This window comes from Coregonus clupeaformis, chromosome 37 (genome assembly GCF_020615455.1).
Source record: "Coregonus clupeaformis isolate EN_2021a chromosome 37, ASM2061545v1, whole genome shotgun sequence".
Taxonomy (NCBI): domain Eukaryota; kingdom Metazoa; phylum Chordata; class Actinopteri; order Salmoniformes; family Salmonidae; genus Coregonus; species Coregonus clupeaformis.
Window position 1 is genome coordinate 13497265 of NC_059228.1, and position 27925 is coordinate 13525189.

A 27925-nucleotide genomic window follows, 5' to 3' on the forward strand; every position below is an offset into this window, starting at 1 on the left:
TGGCTGGTATAACCTGTCTACTAGGCTGACTCAGAGCTGTGGCTGGTATAACCTGACTCAGAGCTGTGGCTGGTATAACCTGACTACTAGGCTGACTCAGAGCTGTGGCTGGTATAACCTGTCTACTAGGCTGACTCAGAGCTGTGGCTGGTATAACCTGACTCAGAGCTGTGGCTGGTATAACCTGTCTACTAGGCTGACTCAGAGCTGTGGCTGGTATAACCTGTCTACTAGGCTGACTCAGAGCTGTGGCTGGTATAACCTGACTCAGAGCTGTGGCTGGTATAACCTGACTACTAGGCTGACTCAGAGCTGTGGCTGGTATAACCTGACTCAGAGCTGTAGCTGGTATAACCTGTCTACTAGGCTGACTCAGAGCTGTGGCTGGTATAACCTGACTACTAGGCTGACTCAGAGCTGTGGCTGGTATAACCTGACTACTAGGCTGACTCAGAGCTGTGGCTGGTATAACCTGACTCAGAGCTGTAGCTGGTATAACCTGACTACTAGGCTGACTCAGAGCTGTGGCTGGTATAACCTGACTCAGAGCTGTGGCTGGTATAACCTGACTACTAGGCTGACTCAGAGCTGTGGCTGGTATAACCTGACTCAGAGCTGTGGCTGGTATAACCTGACTACTAGGCTGACTCAGAGCTGTGGCTGATATAACCTGACTACTAGGCTGACTCAGAGCTGTGGCTGATATAACACTTTCAGTTGTCACACTTCCTCTGGTTGTTCCTCTCTGTACATGTTCAGTCAGTCAGTCAGTCAGTCAGTCAGTCAGTCAGTCAGTCAGTCAGCCTGTTTGTGTGTGTGTGCTACATTGTGATGCTACAGCAGCACCAGAAAAGAGCTGCCTTTCCAACTGTTGTCGTGTCCGTCCGAAACCACGTCCCGTGTTTGTTTCCTGACTCGCCATATGTTTCCAATGGAAGGAAAGCAGACAGCCGGACACAGACCAAAATACACTAGGATGTGGACTAGTATTTTATCACACCTACGTAGCATACACTGGACACTGCATAGGAGGTGCTGCTGAGATCGCTATGCGCTCGTGCGCAGCTCCCCCGGGATTGGAGGGTAGAATAAATATTAGTCCTTGCAGAGATGCACGAGATTGTACTTCACGTTCTAGAGTTTTCCCCTTTAGTTAACACTATCAACGTTTCCCTTTACTGTGGGAATTGTGCTCGAATCAACACAGTATTAGACACTTTCAATGTAACATACCGAAACAAAACGAACTATGCAAGACTCAGTATGCAAAACTACCTTTGCAAGAGATTTTGTTGTAGGCAGAACGCATTGGAGTAGGATTCTATTGCATTGACAGGCACGACTCAGCGTTCTCTACACAGACCGGTGCGGCCTAACCAAGATGCGCTTGTTTTGAGTTCAAAGCAAGAGCTGCATGTAGCCACCTGTGCACATTTTGTTCATATTCTTTGCTAGTTAGGGAGTTATTAGTCCTGTTATAGATCATTTGTAGTCAGCAATGGGGAGTGATTGCTTCCTACAAGAGCACAAAACTTGTACATTTCTAGACAGCTTTGAAAAGCGAGTCTGGTAAAGAGCTTTTTTGTTGTTGTATTTTGTTGTATTTTGAGACAGGCTTGAATAAGCTAAGTAGCCAATAGGCAGAGGGTAGCATCATTTCTCTGATTCTCTGTAATAATGGTAAAGTGGTTTCTTGCATCAAACACAACATTTTCAGTCAACCCCCTTGTCTGAAGGTGGATAAACAGGTTCATGTCAAGCCCTGCATGTGTTTTTCAAAAGTCATGGAATGTAGGTCTACATTGAACACCACACATTGGCTGCAATTGTAGGCTGCATGATAGAACAGCCAATTCCATGTTAAAATGTTATGGGATGCATTTGTTTTTGATGGTAGGCCACTCTGGTAGGCCTACATTATGATCAAATAGCCACAGTAGCCTAGTTGACCACTGTTATAACTAACTTAAAGGGGTTACAGCCTCGGCTACATTTTAGAGGACCCCATCTTGGCTCTGTAGATACATTTGAGCATTTTTAAGCCAATTTCCTGCAATTCTACACATTTCTCCATGGAGCTGATAGAAAATGTTGCAGTTTTAATTATAGTTTCCTGCAACGTTTTATTTTGCTCAAACATAATAACAAAATGCATACTGCTAAATTCCTTGTTTTGGAATGTTCAATTCTCACTGACTGCTTTTATTTTGGTGATAGTTAGTTCTCAAAGATTATATTATTTAAAATATACACTGAGTGTACAGAACATTAGGAACACCTTCCTAATATTTAGTTACACCCCCTTTTGCCCTCAGAACAGCCTCAATTCGTTGGGTTATGGAATCTACAAGGTGTCGAAAGCATTGTGTCTAGAACAGCAGTTTTGCAGTTCTAGACACAAACCGGTGTGCCTGGCTCCTACTACCATACCCCGTTCAAAGGCACTTAAATCTTTTGTCTTGCCCATTCACCCTCTGAATGGCAAACATACACAATCCATCTCTCAATTGTCTCAAGGCTTAAAAATCCTTCTTTAACCCGTCTACTCCCATTCGTCTACACTGATTGAAGTGGATTTAACAAGTGACATCAATAAGGGATCATATATTTCATCTGGATTCACCTGGTCAGTCTATGTCATGGAAAGAGCAGTGTAGGTCCATTATCTTTTCTACAGATGTTATATCTGGTTTTAGTCATTTAAGTTTACAATTCAATTGCTTTTCCATCCCGAAAATTCATGAAACAAAAAACACTGTTTGGACTTAGGCGAATAGCTTAGGCAGCCTGCCCAAGAGACTACAATGGCAGAAAAATCCCTGCAATACACCGGTGTGTAGGCCACTGTGAAGCAGGAAGCAAAAAGAGAGCTTTCCATCCTCTCTGAAGCCCACGTCCTGGGAACTCTGTTGGGGGAATATCTAGGCTGCAGCCGGTTTCCTGCTCTGCTCCACAGCCTAGTACACTACAACACAAGCCACTCAGACTCAGTTCTGATGGCTACAGGCACGTTGTTCACTTAGCGTAGCCTAGCGTCACGCTACATTGGAATGTGAGCTTCCAGAGTAGTTTAGGCCTCAGGGACTGTGAAGAGTCGATGTTACAGTAGGAAAATCTCCCTGATAAACATCAATGTACAGTATGGAGATAAGGATCTGAGGGTGTGTCAGTATCTCAGTGGTCTCGTCTTGCTAACGCAGCCCTCAAGCAGGATAATGAACCTAAAACCTTCGCTGCAAGAAGCACATTTGGCCTTAAGTAAGTAAACATTTCAAAGGCGTCAATTTGTACAAGTTGAGTTAATTGTAGACCGATGTGTGAGCAGAGCCGAAATCACGACTAAATTAATGTTTATCATTGCAGCTTAAAATGTCACGCTATAAACCACAAAACGTTTAGTGAAAGCTGGAAAGGCTCTTATTGTCAAGGTAACGCCTACAGCCGCTGTTACCACAAACCACCACCTAGCTGCCACACCTCAGCTATACTGCCACTGTGAAACAATAAGGGAACCTCTCTAGTAGACTGTGCATTCTAACACTGAATCAATGAAACACCACAACAATGGCAAGTCATGTGACGTTCTGTCAAGACAATGGTGGGCAGGTCCTGTGTTAATATACACAAACCCTTGGACCCTGAAAAGGCCTGTTTCTCTACTAAGGAAGACGGCTACTTTTGGTCTCCGCAAGGCCATTCTCACACCACGCTCCACCATCAGGAATGTGTTCATTAGGAACTAAATGGAAGGAAACAGATTGAAACAAGGAGGGACTACCTGAACTTGTCCAATAAGAAACACTCATTTTCATTTTCCCGTTGCAAAACGTTTTTAAATGTTTACCGCTGTGTGCTTTATTGAACACAACCCAGCCCATAATCTCCTTTAGGTGCCATTCAAGAGATGAACTATCAGACATTATGGATATGTGTTTAACTACTCAGACTTGGGCTACAGGTCTCTTACACCATGTACAGGAACGATCGTGAGAAATCTAAAGGTAGCATGAAGCTTGCACATGGCATGCATCAGGCAGTGGACGGAAATAAGAACTCGTAGTCAAATGAGTGTGTCTACAAACGGGACTAATAGCCTTTAGCAACAGTGGTAGCCTGGAAGCGTGCGGTAGTCTCGCTTAACATAGATATGACAGAGTCCCTCTGCTCAAAATGTCTACAAATAGTGTCCCTTTAAATAAAGTCAGTCAGGCCTGTGTATCTTCATATGTGAGCCAGTGTTTACTTGCTAGTCAACTCAACGACCCCAGGCTTTCTGCTCAGACTGCATCAGAAGATGGAGGATGAGGACTTTTCCACGCACAAATCAATATAAACGGGCATTTGAATAAATGATCAATAGTTTGTCCGAAGAGCTGGACATCATTTTAACACAATTATGAAACGGAAGAATGTCATCATCAGTTTGTTCACATACAGAGAGAGGAGCCAAAAACACTGCCTACTTGGAGGACATAGGCTTGTTATTATAACTGACCAACATGTCTCAATTCAACCTCTTTGCCTTGAAACTGATTTTTTAATAATCATCCTGGAATCATCATTTTTGTTCAGCTGCAGAAAGGTGGCCCACCACAAGATGCCTGGCATTCCCACCATACCTTAATCATATCCATTAGAACAGGGCGTGTGCCGTCTAGATTGACATCATCATCAAACTTCCTTTCATTTCAAAGTAGGGACTGAGGCTAACTGTGGATGAAAGATTCAGTCCCTGTAACTTCACGCAATAACAACCGTATTAAACACTAAATTTTTAATAAACTTACTCAGAAACTTGAAAAACGAGGTCCCGCAGAATTTCCACAGAAAGCCTTGGTGTGCTTGATAAACAGGGCAGCCTAGAACTAGCGCCATAGAGGGCTGACAGTCAGTCTGGAGAGTAGTGAAGAAGAGAGTGTCACTCACCCTCTTTGGAACAGGTCCACATTGTAGAACTTGTGGAGCTCAACAGAGAACTCCACCGTGGCCTGCATCTCACTCATCTTTGGCTTCAGAGGCAGACAGAGGGCTTACATCATCTGGGACATTATGACCCCTGCGGAAGGAAGAGAGCACCCATGTGAGTTACCTGAACTGATGTGAAGAGGAGTCATCATCACACGCTGGGCACAAATACAGGAACAACCTCGAGGCACAAGTCTTTCTCAGTTCACACTAGTAGAGAACTACAGTTGAGCATGCGTTCTCATCACACGCACTCGGGCGGTCAGGCACTCGGGCGGTCAGGCACTCGGGCGGTCAGGCACTCGGGCGGTCAGGCACTCGGGCGGTCACCTACCCACACACTCGGTCATGCACACAGCGAAAGTAAAAATCACGCACACACACACACCTAGTCAACAGCAAACAAACGGTCGTACTTGGCTCAGCTGTTTCCAATAACAAGCACCGAACGCCCAATCCAAACAGACCCATGAGGGCTGCTACCAGCTGGGTCCTCTGCTTCAGATGTAAATAACATGTCTTTCCTAATTGGCTGGCAGCTCAGCCAAACATAGAGGGGGGGGCAGAGAGAGAGGGAAGAGAGAGAGAGTATGGGGGGGAAGGAACAGCTATGAATCATATGCTAAAATAGTCCTGAAATACTATATCAACTACCGGACAATATTAGAAATCCACCAAGCACGTGACTACAGGTCTTAACTGAATTCAATATTTTTGGCTCTCGACTTGATCAAGCCGAGTCTTAGGGACAGAGTAGAATTTAACCTAGTCTAAACACACACAGTTGGTACGAAGACCCAGACCCAGCCAACAGCAGATTCAACACAATGGAGCTGAAGAGAAATTGGCATTGCAAATCACCAGAAGCCCTTTAAATTAATAATGTGAGGAATGAATAAATGACAGTCCTGTAGAGCTAATGGTGACATGTTCCTGCCAATGAAAGCAGACTGGAGTTGGAGGAGGAAGATAATATGACTGGCTGCATATTTGAAGGAGCTAGATGGCTTAGATGTGACTGAACTAAAGAGACCTGTGCTGGGTTGTTTAGAAAACTCACAGGAAAGAGGCCAAGTAGGGCAGAGAGGGTACAGCTAGCAGGGTTGTTATGATATCTCACGCAACAGAAGCCTTGAATACAGACTGTTTAGATCTCTCTCTTAATCACTCTGCCTCTCTTTCTCCCACCAAGTCTGTCATGTTCTGTCTCTCTGACAGTCTCTACCTCTCTCCCCGTCTCTACCTCTCTCCCCGTCTCTACCTCTCTCCCCGTCTCTACCTCTCTCCCCGTCTCTACCTCTCTCTCCGTCTCTACCTCTCTCTCCGTCTCCTACCTCTCTCTCCGTCTCCTACCTCTCTCTCCGTCTCTACCTCTCTCTCCGTCTCTACCTCTCTCCCCGTCTCTACCTCTCTCTCCGTCTCTACCTCTCTCTCCGTCTCTACCTCTCTCTCCGTCTCTACCTCTCTCTCTCTCCGTCTCTACCTCTCTCTCTCTCCGTCTCTACCTCTCTCTCCGTCTTCTACCTCTCTCTCCGTCTCTACCTCTCTCTCCGTCTCTACCTCTCTCTCCGTCTCTACCTCTCTCTCCGTCTCTACCTCTCTCTCCGTCTCTACCTCTCTCTCCGTCTCTACCTCTCTCTCCGTCTCTACCTCTCTCTCCGTCTCTACCTCTCTCTCCGTCTCTACCTCTCTCTCCGTCTCTACCTCTCTCTCCGTCTCTACCTCTCTCTCCGTCTCTACCTCTCTCTCCGTCTCTACCTCTCTCTCCGTCTCTACCTCTCTCTCCGTCTCTACCTCTCTCTCCGTCTCTACCTCTCTCTCCGTCTCTACCTCTCTCTCTGTCCATTTCTCTCTTCCCTTCTCTCGTTCTCCTCTCCCCCCCCTCTCTCTTTCACTCAGAGATGACGGAGGGAGACAAACAACATGACTGGTATGGTTCTCAGGCAGAGACCCAGAGAGACTCTTACGTATTCATATACAACCAAGGCAAGCCACCATACATAACAAGCGCTCCATCTTACAGCAAGGAATGCTGTAAATTATTTAGTGAAAATGCAGGGAATTTGGTTTAATCATATCAACACCGTATTCATAAAGCTTCCCCTCAGAGCAGGAGTGCTGATCTGGGACCAGTTTTGCATTTAAGAATATAATGAATGGACAGGGAGGACCTGATCCTAGATCAGCACTCTTTATTTTTGAACAGGCACAGAAATGATGGGATAGACGGACAAGAATATCACTGTCAGTAACAGTACCATCATCCATAGACAGGCTGCAAGAAAAAACTGACTGACTAGGTTACAGATCATATCAGTTGCATGGGTTTCCATAGTTTCCATAGCCAAGTCATAAAGTGGAAGTGCAGGGAGCAGCACATGTTAAAACCTGTTGCACATTTCTCTTATATGGGAAAACACCAGTACCTGCATGCTTCACAAAGCAAACTGCATTTAAATGGAGATGAAATGGCTCTGAAACAGGGCCACAGGCAGCGGTGCCTAGCCAACTTTAGTTATATTTCTCAAGTGACTGAAAAGTTTCAGTTTGAGTAATCAAATCTGTTCCTTTAAGTCCAAAATAGTTTGAAAACTTTGTGGTGGTGAACTGCTCCAAGTACCGTTGTAAAGCCTAGATCCACTTAGTTATGTCTACCAGTAGGGTCTACCTGTCCAGTAGGGTGTCTGCTTTGCAAATTAGTGTGACAAGCTGGTTTGGGCTACTGTTTGCATAGCCAGATTTGCATAACTCGCCATCCATTTACTAACTGAACACAAACAAGCAGAGTCAAATAACTGAGATTTAGCGACACAATCACAATTCACAACTGAAATGACACAATGATGCAAGACAATATAGCCTGGATCTAAGACAACATTACAGATTGTACTGATGAGGAAAGCCAACAGGGGAATGTAGCCTACTTAAGATAAACCGGAGAGTCACCTTTATAATCCTTCCCTCATAACTCACCATGATGCAGACTAGCACACATCTAGGTTCCAGTATAGTACAGTATACTTAGCAAGTATACATGTGCTTTTCTAACCAGCTGTGGTGCCACCCTGTTTCCTCCCTCTAAGTGCAGCTATGTGCACCCTGATTAATAATTAACATAATAATCTATGGAATTCACACTCCACTCCCTGGACTTTTGAAGCCTGCGCTCTTCCTGAAAGTTAAATGACTGTAGAGAAACAGTAAGCGCCATTCATGAATATGACATTTTCAGTTTATTTATCTTTGCCAAGCTAAACAACCTTGCTACCTGTGTCTGTGAATGCTCTCTGAGCATCTGAGACAATCATACCTGCAGTCTACCTGCCTCTTTTCCCAACCTAGTCACACTCTTGACAGTGAGTCTATGGGGATACTTCAACATTGTGTAGGTAGCTAGCTAGCTAGTTACCCAACTGAACAGCAATAACATTTTGACAACTTACTGAGAAGAAATAGCCCAAGTCATGTCTGAGAAGAGGTATTACAACATGGTATAGCTAGTTAGCTAACGTTAACTGGTTACCTTCACTGATGGAACGTATGACAGTTCAGGGGAGAGTAACATTAATATCCCTAGGGCTAGGAGGGGCGTACTAATTAAGGGTTATCGTTCGGTAGTTTGCTAGCTATGTTACACAGACATAAAACACATACTTTATATGGGTCCTGTTGACTGAGAAACTTCAGTAGGCCTATTATTTACTCAAGAGTTTCACACGATCATTCTCAGATGTTGAAATATTATGTGTCCATTCTCTATTGCAAACAAGGACAGAATGAATCACCACACAAAATCTGGCTACCAAACTAGCTAGCTACCTAGCAAGTTTCTACCAGCAAAACGTCATAGCAAGATAACTAGTTAACTGGTTATTTGGGCAATATGTCAACTAACTAGCTAGCTGGGGTTTCTTCAGAAGAAACAGACAACTAGTTGAGTCAACAACGTAGTTAGCTAAATAACTAATGTGTTGGCTAGTTAGTTAGCTGTCAGTCTTACCACATAGCTAACTAGCTAACGTTACATTACTAGTTTTGCACTTTGCAGTAACTAGCTAACCGTCCTTACCTAGCTAGCCAGCACGATAACTTTAAACTCGTAACTAGCTAACTAGCTAATCTTTCAAGCAGTAAAGCACCAGCCAATGACTTTATTTCACACATCTGCGCTGTAACGTTACCGTTATCTAGTAGGTAGCTACATTAGCTAGCTCGTTGGCGCGTTGATCTACTCACCAGACTCAACAGAGGGGTTCGACGACAGATTATCACTTCTTGTGATAGTATTTTGTCTTTTAACTATGACAAAACAGCATTAAGCCGACTTCAAAACCAAACGGGACAACGACATGGGTAGTCAATCCAGTCGCTTGATTTTGCACACAGCTTCGGAAGCCTGGCAAGGCTAGCGACGTTTGGTTTGAAAAAAAGGAAAACAGTGGAGGCGGCCGCGCACGTTCTCGAACATAAAAACTGCGCAGTTGACGCGCAGATCCAGTCAAGTGGTACTGTGCGTCCCTGCTGGTGACTCTTTTGGTGCTTTCAAGACAACTGGGAACTCGGAAATAACCGAGGTCAAATCATGACGTCGGTGATCTTCAAGTCGGAAAGTCAGAGCTCTAGAAAGATGCCCGAATTTCCGACTTGGAATTCCGAGTTGGATGACCGTTTATTTAAAAATATTGTTCCCTGTCGGAGCTCGTTTTTTCTCGAGTTCCCAGTTGTCTTGAACGTGGCATTAGCACACCATCCCATTTTCACAGCACTCAGCAGCTTCTCATTGACATAAACTCTTTAACTTTCTAACTTCTGCAGTAGGCTCCCCTCCCCCTCTGGAGCCTAGCAGGCTAACCTATGGGCAAAGACAGACTTTATGGGTCATAAACTGGCCCTTCACACCTCTGGCCCTATACAAACCGATTGGTTGCTAGGGCTCATGGTTGCCAGGGGCTTTATCACACAGTGGGGTAAGCCAATCACATCTTGGTTTCCAGATCCCCAATTCCTGCCTCTCCCTCTCAGTCTCCTTCAAGCAGCCACAGAGAGACCAGCAAGCTCGTCTCTGACCTGCACAACAACAACTGGTCTCGCTAATTTCTCTTCGGACATGTGGGATGGTGTGCTTGCACAAAGTGAGTGTGTAACATGTGTATCGTTATTGTTTGTTGTTCTTTATAGTTTTTACTATTGCCTATTGCATTCTGCCTCTGTGTATATCGTTGGCATATCCATTTATACAGTCCTTTATTACCATTGTCATTGCTCTGGTCCCGTGTGGCTCACTTGGTAGCGCATGGCACTTGCAACGCCAGGGTTGTGGGTTCGATTCCCACGGGGGACAACTATGAAAATGTATGTACTCACTAATGTAAGTCGCTCTGGATAAGAGCGTCTACTAAATGACTAAAATGTAAATATATTGTGCTATCGTATGTCCAGTGTATTCATTAACCCTGTTTTCTGTACACAAAGACTACCATTCCTCTACTGTTCCATGTACATTTCATCTGTGTGTGTGTCAATAAAGTATCCTTGTGTGTAACTCTGAGGTTGCCTTATTCCCCTCTTACTGGGGGAGGTGCTAACAGGTCAAAGATCAGTCCAAATGGAGAGTCCTCTCTTTCAGGTACCATAGAGAATGATAGTGAACTCTAGTGCCTAAAAGCCTGTTTTAGCATGGGCAGGGTCATTGAGGACTTTCAACATTTAAGTAATCTACTGGGTGGGACTTCCTATGTGTTGAGGTAGGATCACACAATGCCATCCAGGTCATCAGGAGTGATCAGCCAATGAATTATACCTGTGCGCAAACATTCCATACCTGCAGGTGGCAGTAAGTCGCCAACCTGGCCTTTATACAGTAGCTGCTCAAATACACTCCAGGTGGCAATATGCACACTTTCAGTTTGTTTACCAACTCATAGAAAATGGATTACTTCAAAATGGAGATCACAGACGCCATAATGGGACAGATACAAAGAACAGTCCTCTATCATTCTCAATGAGTGGTACTTGTTATGACTGATATGACAGACACAACTCAGATTCCTCACTGATTGAGTTTAGATGGATTGCTTGGTCCGCCCCTCCCATCTGGATATGGTTGGAGATGAGGCATTGCAGGGTAAATGCTAAATCATCTTTTATAACTACTATCTACTGTAGTGGTTGAGGGGGAACTGGCAGAACGGGGCTTGAACCAGTGACCCTGTGGGACGGCGACCACATGTGCCATAAAAGCCCTGGCCTCTTTGCAGAGGCAGACATTCAGTAGTCTTCAGACTACTCTCTGACACCTATTGGATACTGTGAAAAAGGAATGATGCAACTCCAATAGAGCTCTGTAATGTTATAGTGTAAACCAGCGGTAGACAACCCTGGTCCTGGAGGGCCGCAGATACTTCATGTTTTTGATTAAACCAACCTGGAAGTGTGAACCTATGGTGTGAACTGTGTGGAAATGTTTCAGTCAGGCTCGTATGGGAACAGATCACAGAGAATGAAGAGGACAGAAATATTGGGAATACTGACTGTGCAAATAGGTCACCAGAGAGGGGTGAGGGTGGTGTGGGTGGGGCTTGTCCATCATAACATACCACCAAATGTCATGTGGATTCTGTTGATCCATTTTCCTCCTTGAATACATGCTCAGTATTAGTTACATTATGTTTGGGACTACTACATGCCATCTACCATCCGACTGACGATTAGTCGTCATAATAATCAATGGTTTTGATCAATCTCATGTGACAGGGAGAAGGTTTGCAAACTTTTTTATAGAGATGAGGTCTTCTGATACTGAAATAACTAAATAACTAAACATTAAGACAACACAGGTTCTTTCCCATCAGGGATGGAGCATAGGACAATGGCATTATAACCACTAGGAGATAAACATGCAAAGCACACAATATCGTTAGTGCTACACTCAGTAATGCCTCTGTACCATTTCATATGTCAATGCACTGCACAGAGGCATTCCTGACGGGCAGGCCCCAGGTGGTGATGGTTGGTAACAATACCTCCGCCACGCTGACCCTCAACACGGGGGCCTCCCAGGGATGTGGGCTCAGCCCCCTCCTGTACTCCCTGTTCAACGGGACAGCTTACATAGTGGAGGTTAGAGCCCTGGCAGTGTGGTGCCAGGATAACAGCTTCTCCCTCAACGTAAGCAAAACCAAGGAGCTGATCGTGGACTACAGGAGACAGGGGGGGTGTCACCCTCATCTGCATCGACGGGGCTGCAGTGGAGAAGGTCAAAAGTTCCTCAACGTGCACATCACCAAGGACCTGACATGGACCCATCACACCAACACCGTGGTTAAGAAGACGCAATAGCTCCTCTCCAACTTCAGGCAACTGAAGAAATTTGACATGGCCCCTCTGGAACTTCTATAGCATCTTGTCTGGTTGCATCACCGCCTGGTATGGCAACTGCACCGCCCTCAACCGCAAGGCTCTACAGAGGGTGGTGCGTACTGCCCAACACATCACTGGGGATGAGCTCCCTGCCCTCCGGGACATTTACACAAGGCGGTGTCTGAGGAAGGCCCGGAAGATCGCCAAGGACTCCAGTCACCCGAATCACGGACTGTTCAACATGTTACCATCTGGCAAACATGTCGGAGCATTGGGTCTCGGTCCAACAGGCTCCATCAGACTTTTGAGCAACTAAGCCTAGCTGTCTATCTGCTCAGAGACTATTTGCCCTGACTCTCCATACATCCATCCATTACACAGAAGTTCATACACACACACACACAAACACACATACACACACACACACACACAGTCAACGCTGCTGTTTCTATACTATTTATTAAATTACACGACCAAGAAACTATTCACTTTATATTTGTAAATACAGTCATACTTGACATGGTACATTCATAATTTATACTGTATATCCTATTGTGTACATACCTGTTTTATTACTATTCATATTACTACTTGTTATTCTTGATTTGACTTTGGATTATTATGGATGTTGATATTGTACTGCACTGTTGAAGAAGCTTGAAAGAAAGCATTTCGCTTCACCTTTTATACCTGCTGTAAACGGTGTATGTGACAAATACACTTAGATTTGATTTAATATGGGGTACTAACCCTAGTACAGTGTTTAACCACTGACCTGACCCACCCTCCACCACTGGATGACAACAGAGAACAGTATAAGACACGCCTCAAAGAACTCCTCAGTTTGCCAGTCTTACCAGAGGTGTTATTTTGTAGGGTCTTCTCGTTCCTCACACAGCTGGGACCTGTGGACAGGTTTTACCAACAAATACCCCTCTAAAGGCCTACTAAATGGGTGGATTCAAAAGGTAAACATTTACTGATTGATTGATGTATGTAGATATTGCTTTGCATAAGATATGCATGCTGCTGTTATACAGTCATTCATTTATTAAAGTTCACAGACTAGGCTATACATTTTGAACTGAATTGCAGATCTGTAGATCAGGGCTCTCCAACCCTGTTCCTGGAGAGCTACCCTACTGTAGGCTTTTGCTCCAACCCCAGTTGTAACTAACCTGATTCATCTTATCAACCGGCTAATGATTAAAATCAGGTGCACTAGATTAGGTTCGGAGTAACAAACGTACAGGACGGTAGCTCTCCAGGAAGACGGTTGGAGAGGATTTGCTGTCCATGATATAGGTTTCTATATATTCTATTCTGGTACAAAGAGGGCTAATTCATCTGCTAATATCTGTGTTCCTAACATCTGTGATGACATGATATTTGTAATTTAGGGAGGTCCTCCTCTACTTATTATGCTATGTGATCCCACAATGCCTCTGCACAGGCCTTCACTCGCAGAGTAAGTATTGTTTAATACTCTGCAGAAGACATACAGACAATAGGGTAGTGCATTTAAATATCTTCTTAAACCCTGGCACAAGCTGAATTTGTAGACTATGTAAATTCACAATATATGATGATGTCACTCTTGGACAGTTATTATTGAAATGAATGTCTTACATTGTTGCCTTGGAGATGTTACTAAAGATGTGAAGTCAGGAATGAGGGATGCTGATGATGACGATAATGATGATGATGATGGTGGTAATCTAATTTCAAAATGTCATGATGGTAAGAAACTGATTGATACAATGGTGCAGCTAGGTAGGACTCCATCAGTGAGCCAGGCTGTCCAGTCTAGAGCCCGGGTGTTAGGCTTAACAGGAAACAACCAACACTCAGAGATAATATTTATTCAGTGCTCACAGCAGGGGTACGTACAGCAGTGCAGCAGCTTTTCAAACACTGGATGATTGGATGGGTGATTGGATGTCTATCCACGCACTGTAATCACTGCACTGGCAGCTCCTTTCAGTGTGAAGGTTAGGCTACAAGGCAATCAGCACTGGTGCAGGCTAGGAAGGAGGTGGCACTTGGATGTGCACACACACATATGCATGCACCACACACACACACACACACACACACAAAGATGCACATATCCTACTTCAGCCAAGACAAGTCAGTCTGTCTCTTCCCCTTTACAGGGGTGTCTTTTTCCTCTGGAGCTGGCATTCAAACTGAGCAAGGCCTGTGTCCTCTGATTAATGTCGGAGAGGATCGTTTCCCAGGTGAAAGTTCAAACTACTGAGGGCAAAACAACAATTCAAAAAACAAATTAAAACTATCCACGTCAACAAGTATCCTTACTGTACTTTATCCTACCAACAGGTTTTTATATCATGTCCCAGTTTCACATTGCTGAGCTGGCCAGAAGAGGAATAGTTAAAAAGGTGGCTGGATCAGCCTCTCAGCATGTTGCCTACAAAATAGGGCCAGCATTCAACTTCAGAATTAACACAAGGTAAGTAGGACCGATCCAGTGGCGGCTAGTGCTGTAGATGTAATGTATTTTTTGTATGTTTTGTATAATTCTTTATTTATTCAGGGAAAACCCATTGAGACCACGGTGCCCTGATCACAGCAATACAACAACCAATACAATGTAAAACAAAAAAGCAATCAACACAAAACACAACATTTATGAAAAACAGTTACAGTCCTCAGCTACTAGCTATTCAATTAACACTCTAAACTGCCCGAGCGGCACCAGAACATTTAATTGTAAACAAGCTTTGTAAACAAAAGGGGAATAGTGTAGTGATCTACAGGACTTTAATGAGGACCAGCCAACCTTTTGATACAGGATGCAGTGGTGAGTATTACAACTGTCACCTGTGATAAAGCAAAGGGCGCTATGGTAGACGGCATCCAAAGGTTTGAGAGTAGTTAGTGGCTGCTTGTTGCATTCTGGTATTGTGTCACCATAGTCAAGAACTGGCAGGAAAGTTAACTGTACAATCTGCTTCCTGCTGTTTAGGGAGTGACAAAGCTCTATTTCTAAAAAAGAAGCCCACTTTAAATCTTAGCTTTTTAACAAGCTCATCAGTATGTTTTTTAAAACGTTAAATCCTTGTCAATCCAAAAGCCCAGATATTTATAGGCAGGAACCCGACCGATGGGAGAACCATTCAATTCATAAATATATAGTCCATCTGAAAAAAAAAGGTGTGAGAATTAGAGAAAAACATATATTTAGTATTGCCCACATTAAGTAACTTTTAAACCAACCAGGGCATTTTGGAAGGCAACAAAGTCAGATTGCAGCTCTAACAACGCCTAGTCAACAGCTGGGGCAACGGCATACATAACAGGATCGTCTGCATACAGCTGAATATCAAAAGTTTGAACAGATAGACCGATATTATTTATATAAATAGTAAAGAGAACAGGTCCCATTACGACCCCTGTGGTACACCTTTCGAAATATCCAGGAACCTAGACTTGACACCATCAGAAATCCCACATTGTGTCCTGTCTGACAGATCATTCTAAAACCACTTGCAAGAAGCCTGATCCAGGCCTATTTCAGTCAACCTTTGAGTAAGAATGTGATGGTCAACAGTGTCAAAGGACTTGGAAAGGGCTATAAATAAGGCAGCACAATTATTTTTATGATCCAAGCAATTTAACACATAATCTAAAATGAGCGTAGCAGCTGAAACGATGCTACAGTATGACAAGGTCTAAAACCGGATTGGTGCACAATAAGAATTAGAATGAGAAGTTAAAGAAGTTCTTAGCTGACAGTTGGCCAGGGAACGTAAAACTTTGGAAAGGCAAGATAATTTGGAGATTGGACAGTATTTATCTAAGTCAGAGGGATCTACTCCTTTATGTAAGGGGAGGACATGTTCCACTTTCCAGATCTTAGGGAAAACACCAGAAACAATTGTCAAATGAAAGACATACTGTAGGTCAGGGATCATCAACTAGATTCAGCCTCGGGCTGATATTTTATTGAGTGGATGGTCGGGGGCCGGAGCATAATTACATATAATTTGTAGACTGCAAATTGACCGCAAGAAGCCCAAACAGATATAATGTTTGACTAAAACAAAATCATTTCAAACCTTGCTTACATTTGTATACGATCACGTTGTGTCTCTCTATTATGTGTGGGAATACTTGGAAACAGATTTCTTAACTTAAAATCACTTGGAGCTGATTTCCTGGTGTTTTTTTATAGTTTTTTTTACAGTCTTTTATGTCCATCAATGAAAATTCCACACCCCCCAAAAAGTAAAAACATTTTTTTTTGCTCAGTACTTAGAGGGGAAAATAAAACCACCCACGGACCAAATTCGGCCCGCGGGCCGTCAGTTGGGGAACCCTGCTGTAGGTCAACTCTTCTGCAATAATTGGCCAGAGAGCTGCAGTATTGGTGAACACTACCATCTACCGGTCATGTTTGGTACTGTCCCTGTCCATGGTGCTGAATCAGGGAAACTCACAGGACAGTGCAGTGTCTTATCCGGAGCGATTTACAGGAGCAATTAGGGTTAAGTGCATTGCTCAAGGGCACATCGACAGATTTTTTACCTAGTTGGCTCGAACCAGCGACCTTTCGGTTACTGGCCCAACGCTCTTAACCGCTGGGCTACCTGCCGCACTAATAGGCTACATGAAGGTCCACTGCTCACATGAAGGTCCCCTGCTCCCTTTAGGATAATTATACATTGTTTTAGCTATAGCATCACTTATGTATAATTGAACTACAATTATATAAACTTTTTTGTAAATTACTCTAGACTCGATGTGTAAAGCATGTAGATGAATAGACAACTAGGCCTTAACATCTAGGCCTACTATAAGCATGGCGGTATTAGCATTGGCGATTGGAAGTGGGTAAGGAGTAACCGAAAAATCGGGTGATCCCTAAGCAAGGCCAAGGCACTTAACCCTAATTGCTCATGTAAGTCGCTCTGGATAAGAGCGTCTGCTAAATGACTAAAATGTAAATGTAAATGTAAATTAGCCAACATATCAAAGGCATATATGTTCAAGATAAGTGACTATCTCTCTCCATGTTTCAGATCAGCATATCCCCTTGGACTACCGGAGGAATTTGTGTTTGCGACAGTTTTACGAATGAACGGCAGTACCATAACCAAGAACTGGAATATTTGGCAAATGCAAGATTTGAAAGGCGAAGAGCAGCTTGCCGTTAGACTGAACGGAGAATCACTGTCTCTTGAATTCACCTTCACAACATTGAATAAAACACGAGAGACGGCCGTTTTCCCTTTCCTACCGTTCCTCTTCAACTCTCAATGGCACAATATCTTACTGAAAGTCAGCAAGCGTTCTGTTACTCTGTTTGTGAATTGCATTATGGTGGACTCTCAGAACACACCCAAGAGAGGTATAGTCAACCTGGATGGATACACGTTGATTGGAAAGCTGAAGGATAACCCCGTTTTAGCAGTGCCAGTAAGTTTATTGTTTTGTAAACTTGCACTTAGCCTTCTTTCAAAGGCCAGTCCTATGGCAAGTACAAGAGGTCTGGGACTTTAAGGCACAAGAGTTGGTGCGCTTGTCAAGTAACCGCATGCCCACTCCAAATATTCAAACATAATTTTGGGGGCATAAACTCTAGCCTACATTGGAGAGTTTTACTGTAAATGACCGACTCCGAGAGTGACTGTTGAGCTGAATGCGGCCTAAGTGGAATGCGTGGCGCTCCGCCCTGTCAATTTCTACATATAAGTGGGAATTGTAACACAGAGGTTCTAGTCCAGAAGATGACCCGGCTGCGCCTAGGGAAGGCCAGGAACAGTTTCTATGATGACACCGCAATATTATAGGGAGATGTTTGTAAAAGTCCGCGTAATTTCGCGCGTAATTGCCCTTTGATAATAATTGCCCAAGTGATTTGGGATGTCTTTTTGGAATTCTTTATCATCAGGCCTGTTCACTCTATTCGTGGTCACAATAAAGAGACATTAATAACAATACAGTCAGTAGTTATCTTACTCTTAGGGGCAAAAATGTATGATTTGTTGAGAATCAAGCATGTGATGTGCGTAAATTGAGGACTAGGGCTACATAATGGTTTATCAGATTGAGGATTGGTGATGATAACTAATGATTTAAGGGTCAATATTTTGTCAATTATATTATATATAGGTTGTGAATGTGACTTATGTCGGAGTGATTATTATTTTTGTATTTATTTTTCAGTTTGAGCTCCAATCGATGCTCATTCATTGTGATGTGAGGCGTCCACAGACCTGCAATGACCTACCAGCCACGACATGGGTAAGAACCATTGACAAAACAGACTGCAACCATGGTCAAATTACCAAACTAAATTATCAAAATACCCAGTACAGAGGCTGGTATTATCTAGTCCAGGCAACCATTGTAAATAAACAACATGAAAAATGAGCACTAAACAGGTGGGTCAATAAATCCCAAGCCATTTAAATCGCCCGCTATTATTTTCCATTTTCCCTCTGTACCCTTAACAACCCCTCCCAGTCTGTTCCAGTGCGCCGCCCGTGAATTCTGCCAATCACTTCCTATAACTAAGCAGGTCATGAATATGCATAAGGCTTTGATGCCTATGGTACCTCTGGCGTTTCAGTTGGTAGAAACGGATTCAGTTGGGTGACTTTTTTGTCGGGGGGTCCGTCAACCCAACTCATCCAAGAAAAAGGAAAACATTTTTACTCTTCCTTGCCGTCCGGGAGAGGGAAGAGCAGGAGAACATGGCTCGCGGGCCACTTTTTTGGGTACTTTTGCTGCAGATTGTCGTAATTTGCTCCGCACAAGTAAGTCCTTATCTGTGTACCTCTGCTTTCAGGTTGATGAAACAGAACTGCCGGTGAGTGTATCTACATTATGTTATTCTCATGGATTTATTGATGTGGAATCAACTAGCAAGAATGTCCAGATCATAGTTGGTCTAGTCATGCAAGTTGAAGTTGTTCTATAGGAAACACTGAAACAAAACAAAGGATGATCATTTCATTTTTCTAACTGGGTCACTGTGTCTGAGCATGCAGTATTTATTTACATAATGTACTCAGTGGGTACACACTGGTTGAATTAACGCTGTTTCCACATCATTTCAATGAAATTACGATTATTTCAATTATTTTGCTTCCCTATGACAGTTGTGCACCTGTTATTTTTTAAATGAATTATTATTGGCTAAGCCTAAAAGAGACTTCTGCTTCTCCTTCATTTTCAGACATACAGTATGTCCCATGCATACAGATGTATGTTCATTATGTATAGCAATAATATCCATAGCTGATTGCATTGTTTGACCGTCTCTTTGTCCAGAGGGCCTCAGGACCAGTCGGCCCTCCAGGACCTGCAGGTGTCCCAGGAATTGATGGTGTCGCTGTAAGTTCTCTCATCTATTAACTTTCATTATCTTCCAAATGATAAGAGCATTATCACAACTCATGTTCATAATTGATTTGTAAGATGGGACGAGCCCACCTCATGTCATTATCACAATCATCCAACACGTTCATAATTATGCAATTATGTGATTTGTATGGTGGGTGAGCCCAACCCCTTTTACAACCATAATCAACTGCATGCTGAAGAGTTGGAATTAGACCAATTATGTATAAACACATATGTATACATATGTGAATATATATATTTATATATTTATCTGTGAATTTCACATGTAGGCCTTTTTCTATTTCAGGGTGAGAGGGGAGAGGACGGAGAGGACGGCCCTGCTGTAAATATCAACTTTTCATTGTTTTTTATTATTAACAAAATACTATGTCATTATCATCTAGTAACTATGATGTATTTTACTCTCTGTCTGCTGTTGTTGTTGTATATTGTGGTTTTGTTGTGTTGTTAGGGTCCTGATGGAGATGCAGGTAAACTAGGCTCAGCGGGGTTGCCAGGCGAGCCCGGGGCTGATGTGAGTATCCTATTTCGAATCATTCATCCTCTGCCTTCAATTTCCTGTTTGTCATCATTGGCACCTTTTTGCCATATTTGATGATAGTAATAGTGAACTAGTCATGATGATTGTCCTACTCAGGTTATAGCAGCAGTACAGTAGCTAGGGGGTGGAACTACTCAATATGTGCACCTTCTACCCTTAAAAAGATGTTCTTGCTTTATCAACGTGTGGAAGTGGTGGTGATGACCCCTTCTTTACCCAAGAGAGGAGCCAATCAATCTTTACACAAGAGAGGAACCAATCAATCTTTACCCAAGAGAGGAGCCAATCAATCTTTACTCAAGAGAGGGGCCAATCAGAGAAAAATTTGAAGAATTCTCAAACAGACCAAAGAAAAGGCTAAGAATCTGACAGTTTCCTTTGTAACACAACAGTCTTTTTGTTCAGGCAGAGAGAAGGACGGCCTGAACTTAATTAACTGTAGCTTCCATCCAAATTGGAGGGGGAAAAGAGGGTTAGGAAAACACTCCTAGGATAGAATAGTTTGTACTAATATCCTAAAGCATACTATCATGTGTACATGGTCCATGTATCACTTTGTACGTAGTTTGCATTTCAGTCACAATTATGCTATAGGTTCACAAAGTGACGGTAATAGGTGTATAGAGTCTGAACAAAGGCATATGGATGAGATATCAAAGTGGATGAGTGTTCCAAACATTAGGAACACCTTCCTAATATTGAGTTGCACCCTTCCACTTTTGCCCTCAGAAAAGACTCAATTTGTTGTGGAATAGACTCTACAAGGTATCGAAAGCGTTCCACAGGGATGCTTGCCCATGTTGACTCCAATGCTTCCCACAGTTGTGTCAAGTTGGCTGGATGTCCTTTGGGTGGTGGACCAATCTTGATACACACAGGAAACTGTTGATCGTGAAAAACCCAGCAGCGTTGCAGTTCTTGACACAAACCGGTGCGCCTGGCACCTACCACCATACCCCGTTCAAAGGCAATTAAATATTTTGTCTTGCCCATTCACCCTCTGAATGGCACACATACACAATCCATGTCTCAATTGTCTCAAGGCTTAAAAATCCTTCTTTAACTTGCCTCCCCCCTTCATCTACACTGATTGAAGTGGATTTAACAAGTGACATCAATAAGGGATCATAGCTTTCACTATAAAGCCTTAGTGATGCAGTACCCAGCAGTGTTTGTGCTGTGGGTGTCTCCAGTCTCCATTCTCCAGTTGAGAATCCTCAGGCTGGTGTGGAATGATACCTGTCAATAGGGCTTGTTTGAGTTGGACCAGAGGAATGCGGGTTAAAGTATGGGTTAACCACTCTCCCAGTAAGTTAACTGTCTCAGAGAGATGTCTCAGTTTGTCTCAGATGCTCTGTAGTGTACTAACCGTGGTGTCTGTGGAGATAAATGCCACCATCTATTCAAACTAAACATGATCTATCTTAAATCAATATAATCCAAGGCAGCATTTGTTGAAACTAGTTTGAAATTGTCAACATAAATCAGAGAAAGGAAAAGAGCATGTAGTTCAGAGCTTTGCATTTCCGTCAAGCTGGGCTGAAAAGTGCTGGATACCCATTTCTGCTAATGCACAGTATTTATCGATTCATTAATTGTGGGAGGGTCATCGTTTAGCCCTGCCCACTTACACACACCTACTTCTGAGCTCCTCCCACCCCATTAGCTGTGTGATGTACGCAAACCTTTTTAATGACATCATGTACATACACAGCTGGAATTATTATGAGATTAGGAAGGCTTAAAGCACACTTTAACGTTTGTAGTTGCAAAAACATTTCTTAGAGAAAGGTATTCTGTTATGATTGCTTATGAAAAGGTAGCAACTAACTCTCAAGGCTTTCAAGCGCACAGCAGATCTCCTACTGACATTGGATTACATTTCTGTCTTTGTTGTGATGCATTAGTGAAGTCTGGTCTCTCTCTCTCCTCTCTTCCTCTCTCTGCAGGGTTTGACTGGCCCTACTGGAGATGAAGGCCCTGATGGTCCCCTTGGACAGAAAGTGAGTAACTAATCACTAATGAGCCCTTTAATGTTTCTGCTTCAGAGACTCTCAGACAGCCTGGTCCCAGATCTGTTGCTGCTGTCTTGCCAACTCCTTTGGTCATTGTCATGCCAGACAGCACAATCAGATCTGGGACCAGGGTAACTCTCAGCCGGGTGACTGAGCCAAGCTGCTGACCGTCCATTCGCCCACTGTGTTGGCAGGCAAGACAGCAGGAATTACAATTACAACCCGTAAAGCAATTCCTCATGACAAATGAGCTTTAATCGCTGATCCCTGATCCCTCCCTGCCAGAGTTATGGGTAATCTCTGTGGGGAACCAGGCCCAAGCATCAGAGTCGTGTTCATTAGGGCACACAAAGAAAAACATTTGAAAATGTTTAGCAACGGAGAACAAAATTAGTGTTTCTTATTGGATGAGTCCACTAATTCCCTCCCTATTTTTCTTCTTCGTTTGGTGCCTAATGAACAGGACCCAAGCCTTGGGGGAACATTTGCTGGGCCAAGTGCACCTTGCATAGCTCAGGCTCTCAGTCACAGGATTAAACTGGAAGAATGTTAATTCAGTCTGTGAAGTCTCTAGTTAAGTTATTACTCAGATGGCTTCATTTATCTAAGAAGGAAATTGGCCAGAATATTCAGTATAAGAGTCAAAAGGATACGGAGTAGGATACTGTTGGTGTGTGTTTTTGATGAGATGAAAGCATGTCTTTATGGATAAATAGTTTGATGTTTTCCACACGCATAGTTTGCTAAGTCTCTAGTTAATGATTTTACTCAGATAGCTTCATTTGTCTTAGAAGGAAAATACATTGGGGAGACTATTACAGCACAGGAAAACAAAAGATGCAGACTTTTGTTGGTTTGTGTTTGGTGTGTGTTTGGTGTGTGTTTGGTGTGTGTTTGACAATGTCTAAGGATTTAGAAATGTGGCTAGATAATTACAGTATAAGAATACAAGTCATGTGAGAATATATGCAGCAGATGCTTTTATCCAAAGCAACTTACATTTTTAGTATGTCTATGTGGTCCTGGTGGAAATAGGAAAGGATACTGAATTCTGTTTGTGTGTACATGATGAGCTAAAAACATGTCTTTATGGAGAAAATACTTTTATGTCTTCTATATGCATAGTTTGCTTTGGGTGCTGGATGGGGGATGATTAGCTCACAGTACATATTAGACATTCTCTTTATAGTTGTCTCATGTTCACTGTGTTTTCTAACTGACATGTTATGTTACTTTGTTTTCAGGGTGAACCCGGGAAACCAGGACCTCGTGGATTAGCTGTGAGTTACATTATTCTCTATGAACCACTCATTCATTAGTGGAATCAGTCCATACTGAAGACTCAGAGCCATAGAACATTCTGCTTTCCCACTTCACATGAAACATAGCTTCTAAGGCTTATTGATGAAGCCTTCATAAAAGCCTTTATAGAGCCTATAAAGATGCTATAGTACTTTATGTCATTGGCTCGTCTGGTGTTTCTGTTTTTCTCCATAGGGCGTTGGAGACGATGGACCCCCTGTAAGTATTTTACAGTCTTATTAATTACACATTCACACATGTATTTGACCTTTACAGTACAGTATCTAGTAAAATGTCTGTTAACGTTCACATGAACCATGGTAAGATACCTTGATGCGTTCGGAAGGCAGCTGTGTGGTGTTGAAAACCTTTCAAAACTATATGAATGATAAATTAGTACAGGTCATCATTTTCACTGAATTACTTGTTTCTCTGGACAGGGACCCCCAGGGCCAGGAGGCCTTCCAGGTCAATTGGGCAAAGGTGGATCCCCTGTGAGTATCAGTGACTGACCCTCATCACCTAATGATCCTCATGACCTATCGATCCTCATCACCTAAACGATCCTCATCACCTAACGATCCTCATCACCTAACGATCCTCATCACCTAACGATCCTCATCACCTAACGACCCTCATCACCTAACGATCCTCATGACCTAGCGATCCTCATCACCTAAACGATCCTCATCACCTAGTGATCCTCATCACCTAACGGTCCTCATGACCTAGCGATCCTCATGACCTAGCGACCCTCATCACCTAACGATCCTCATGACCTAGCGATCCTCATCACCTAACGGTCCTCATGACCTAGCGATCCTCATGACCTAGCGATCCTCATCACCTAACGACCCTCATCACCTAACGATCCTCATCATCTAACGGTCCTCATGACCTAACGATCCTCATGACCTAGCAATCCTCATCACCTAACGACCCTCATCACCTAACGACCCTCATCACCTAACGATCCTCATGACCTAGCGATCCTCATCACCTAAACGATCCTCATCACCTAGTGATCCTCATCACCTAACGGTCCTCATGACCTAGCGATCCTCATGACCTAGCGATCCTCAACACCTAACGATCCTCATAACTGAACGATCCTCATCACCTAACGGTCCTCATGACCTAACAAGCCGCAGGACATATAGATCCTCAGTCAGGACATGGTGATTCTCTATGTGGACAGTGCTTGAATTGGGACGGAACACACCGGTGCTGAGTATCTGCACCTTGGAACTTTTTACTGCTTGAGTTCCAGCACCTGAATATAAACAGTACTGGACCCTAAAATGAGTACCAGCTCCTATTTCAGTCCACTTCAAGCACTGCATGTAGATAGTTTGGGAGCTGGAGTCTTATGGCCAAATACGTCTGATTGGATGTACTCCACAGGGGGCTGCTGAGGGGAGGACGGCTCATAATAACGGCCGGAACGGAGCAAATGGAATGGCATCAAACACCAGGAAACCATGGAAACCATGTGTTTGATGTATTTGATACCATTCCACTGATTCTGCTCCAGTCATGACCCAATGAAGGTGCCACCAACCTCCTGTGATGTACAGTACCTCCTCCCTCAGGAAGGTCAGTCAAAAGGTGAATGAAATGGACCATACCTGTTTGTTTGATCTGTTTTCTATGTCCGTTACCACAGGGTGCTATGGGAGTGAGAGGACCAACAGGACCTGGTGGATCAGCAGGGCCTAGAGTGAGTAGTGTCACCGTGTTACGTCCCCAGTTGATGATACGTTGACCAGCACATCCAGAGAATGTTGTGAGCTGTTAGTGTGTCATGTTGAACTGGCATCTACTCTTCCTAATCAACTGATTAACTATTCTCAAAATGATGTGTTATTCAGGGTGCAGCAGGGATGCAGGATTTGAGTGCCGAGCTGGTAAGACTTTGTTCCTTCAATACAACTTAGTGCCTGGCATTACACGTATGAGTGATTATCTGACCTTGTTGATTTATCCTGCTGCTGTTTAGTGCCCTGGTGCCTGTCCACCTGGGACACCTGGTCATCCCGGCCTCCCTGGCATGAAGGTGAGTCAAGGGTCAGGGGTCAGGGGTCAAGGACAGTGCATGCCCTCACTAGCGTACCATATTAAGTTATGTAATGGATAAACGTCCTCAGTGGTATGCTAGTACGGCCATTGGAACGTAGCCAGTGGTGTATTGATAACTTGGTCTCATAAGTCATCATTTATTGTGTTAATGGTAACCATCGCTGGTTCAACCAACGGCCTCACAGAAGTCATTGGTTTAAATCTATTCTATTGTCTTCACAGTTAGTATAATGATAGTCTAACAGTGATATGTGATAGTGATTGGGGAGGATGTTTGAGCTTCATGGTCTTCTGTTTTCTAGGGTCACAAAGGAGTAAAGGGGGAAGGAGGAGAGCCTGGGAAACAAGGACACAAGGTAAGGGGTTACATTTTATACACTTTCAGAGAACTGAACAAAAGCCTACACTACATTCAAATGTCCAGAGAACTAGGCTTAGTCTGTTTCTGGAAATCCAGACCTAGATGTTTCCATGACATAGAATGAGCTTGAAGCTTTGTAGCTGCAGTGGTCTCATCTCTTCATGTGATGCTTCATGAGATCAGCTTTACATCTTGACTGATATTCAGATCAGACATTATGAAATACTATTAAGAAATACTCTCTCTGCTACTTCTCAGCTGTCAGTATCCATCCAATCAGGGTCTGAGATCCATGCAGTCAGGGCCTGATATCCATCCAGTCAAGGTCTGAGATCCATCTAGTCAGGGTCTGAGATCCATCCAGCCAGAGTCTGAGATCCATCTAGTCAGGGTCTGAGATCAATCCAGTCAGGGTCTGAGATCCATCCAGTCAAGGTCTGAGATCCATCTAGTCAGGGTCTGAGATCCATCCAGTCAGAGTTTGAGATCCATCCAGTCAGGGTCTGAGATCCATCCAGCCAGGGTCTGAGATCCATCCAGTCAGGGTCTGAGATCCATCCAGTCAGGGTCTGAGATCCATCCAGCCAGGGTCTGAGATCCATCCAGTCAGAGTTTGAGATCCATCCAGTCAGGGTCTGAGATCCATCCAGCCAGGGTCTGAGATCCATCCAGTCAGGGTCTGAGATCCATCCAGTCAGGGTCTGAGATCCATCCAGCCAGGGTCTGAGATCCATCCAGTCAGGGTCTGAGATCCATCCAGTCAGGGTCTGAGATCCATCCAGTCAGGGTCTGAGATCCATCCAGCCAGGGTCTGAGATACCATCCAGCCAGGGTCTGAGATCCATCCAGTCAGGGTCTGAGATGATATGTTGCCTGAAGGTAATGACACCTCATTCCCTACATAGTGCTCTACTTATGACCCCAGCCCTCTGGGAATAAGGTGCCGTTTGGGACGCAGACCATGTTAGTCATGCAGGGGTTATGGTTGATATGGAATGCCATGCTAACACATCCACATTCAGCCCTGTAATGCTTCCATACATCCATATACATGGGAATAAGTTCAGCTCTATGCCCAAGTCACTTCATCACCTAGTGGCCTATAATGCCATTCACTGTCTGTCTAGAGTCAAACTTCATGTATCCATCGACTGTAAATGACTTTCTCCCTGTACATAATTCAGCCATGCTTATTGGCTCTATTGAAGGGTGTCTGGTGTAGTACATGGATGCTTTTCCCTCACAAGTCAAAGGGTGTTGTCTCTGACAGCTGATTGAACTCACAAAATTTTTTTGGGCAGTGGCACATTGGCAGTGTGATCAGCGGTAGAGTCGATTTCATTGAAAAGTGTGTCATGAATCTCTGAGTAAATGAAGCTATAGCAACATTGATTTAAAGTCCATGTGAGTTTTATTGCGGCCATTAATGTTGTTTTGAAACAGCGTCCATTTGAAATCCATCTTTCTATCCTCCTATACCTACTAATGTTTTCATGTCTCTGTCATACGGTGTTGTTCATCTTCCTGATGTCTTCATGTTACTTCTCTCTCTAGGGTGAAGAAGGTGACCAGGGAACCACAGGGGTCCTCGGATCCCAGGGCCCAACGGTTTGATTCGTTCATTAACATCCCTTTATTTTAACAGATAATATAACACATTGTCTACAGTGATAATATAACAGATTGTCTATAGTGATAATATAACAGATTGTCTATAGTGAGAAGATAACAGGTTGTCTATAGTGAGAAGATAACAGGTTGTCTATAGTGATAATATAACAGATTGTCTATAGTGACAATATAACAGATTGTCTATAGTGACAATATAACAGATTGTCTATAGTGATAAGATAACAGATTGTCTATAGTGAGAATATAACAGATTGTCTATAGTGAGAATATAACAGA

At 43.5% G+C, this 27925-nt stretch overlaps 2 protein-coding genes across 2 annotated transcripts in view; one reads left to right on the forward strand and one right to left on the reverse strand.

Moving 5' to 3' along the window:
- The window catches only part of fam135a (family with sequence similarity 135 member A), a 54022-nt gene extending 44582 nt beyond the window's left edge, over positions 1–9440 (reverse strand). Inside the window, 2 exon segments of the mRNA XM_045211548.1 lie at positions 4927–5056; positions 9202–9440. Of these exon segments, the coding sequence (XP_045067483.1) occupies positions 4927–5003 (77 nt within the window). The 5' untranslated portion in view covers positions 5004–5056; positions 9202–9440.
- A 9480-nt stretch (positions 9441–18920) lies between these two features.
- col9a1b (collagen, type IX, alpha 1b) overlaps positions 18921–27925 on the forward strand; it is a 30257-nt gene continuing 21252 nt past the window's right edge. Inside the window, exons 1-13 of the mRNA XM_041867543.2 lie at positions 18921–19109; positions 19627–19689; positions 20006–20041; positions 20171–20233; positions 22210–22263; positions 23520–23555; positions 23773–23796; positions 24018–24071; positions 25244–25297; positions 25449–25484; positions 25577–25633; positions 25959–26012; positions 27572–27625. Of these exons, the coding sequence (XP_041723477.1) occupies positions 19047–19109; positions 19627–19689; positions 20006–20041; positions 20171–20233; positions 22210–22263; positions 23520–23555; positions 23773–23796; positions 24018–24071; positions 25244–25297; positions 25449–25484; positions 25577–25633; positions 25959–26012; positions 27572–27625 (648 nt within the window). The 5' untranslated portion in view covers positions 18921–19046. The remainder of the gene's footprint in view (positions 19110–19626; positions 19690–20005; positions 20042–20170; positions 20234–22209; positions 22264–23519; positions 23556–23772; positions 23797–24017; positions 24072–25243; positions 25298–25448; positions 25485–25576; positions 25634–25958; positions 26013–27571; positions 27626–27925) is intronic.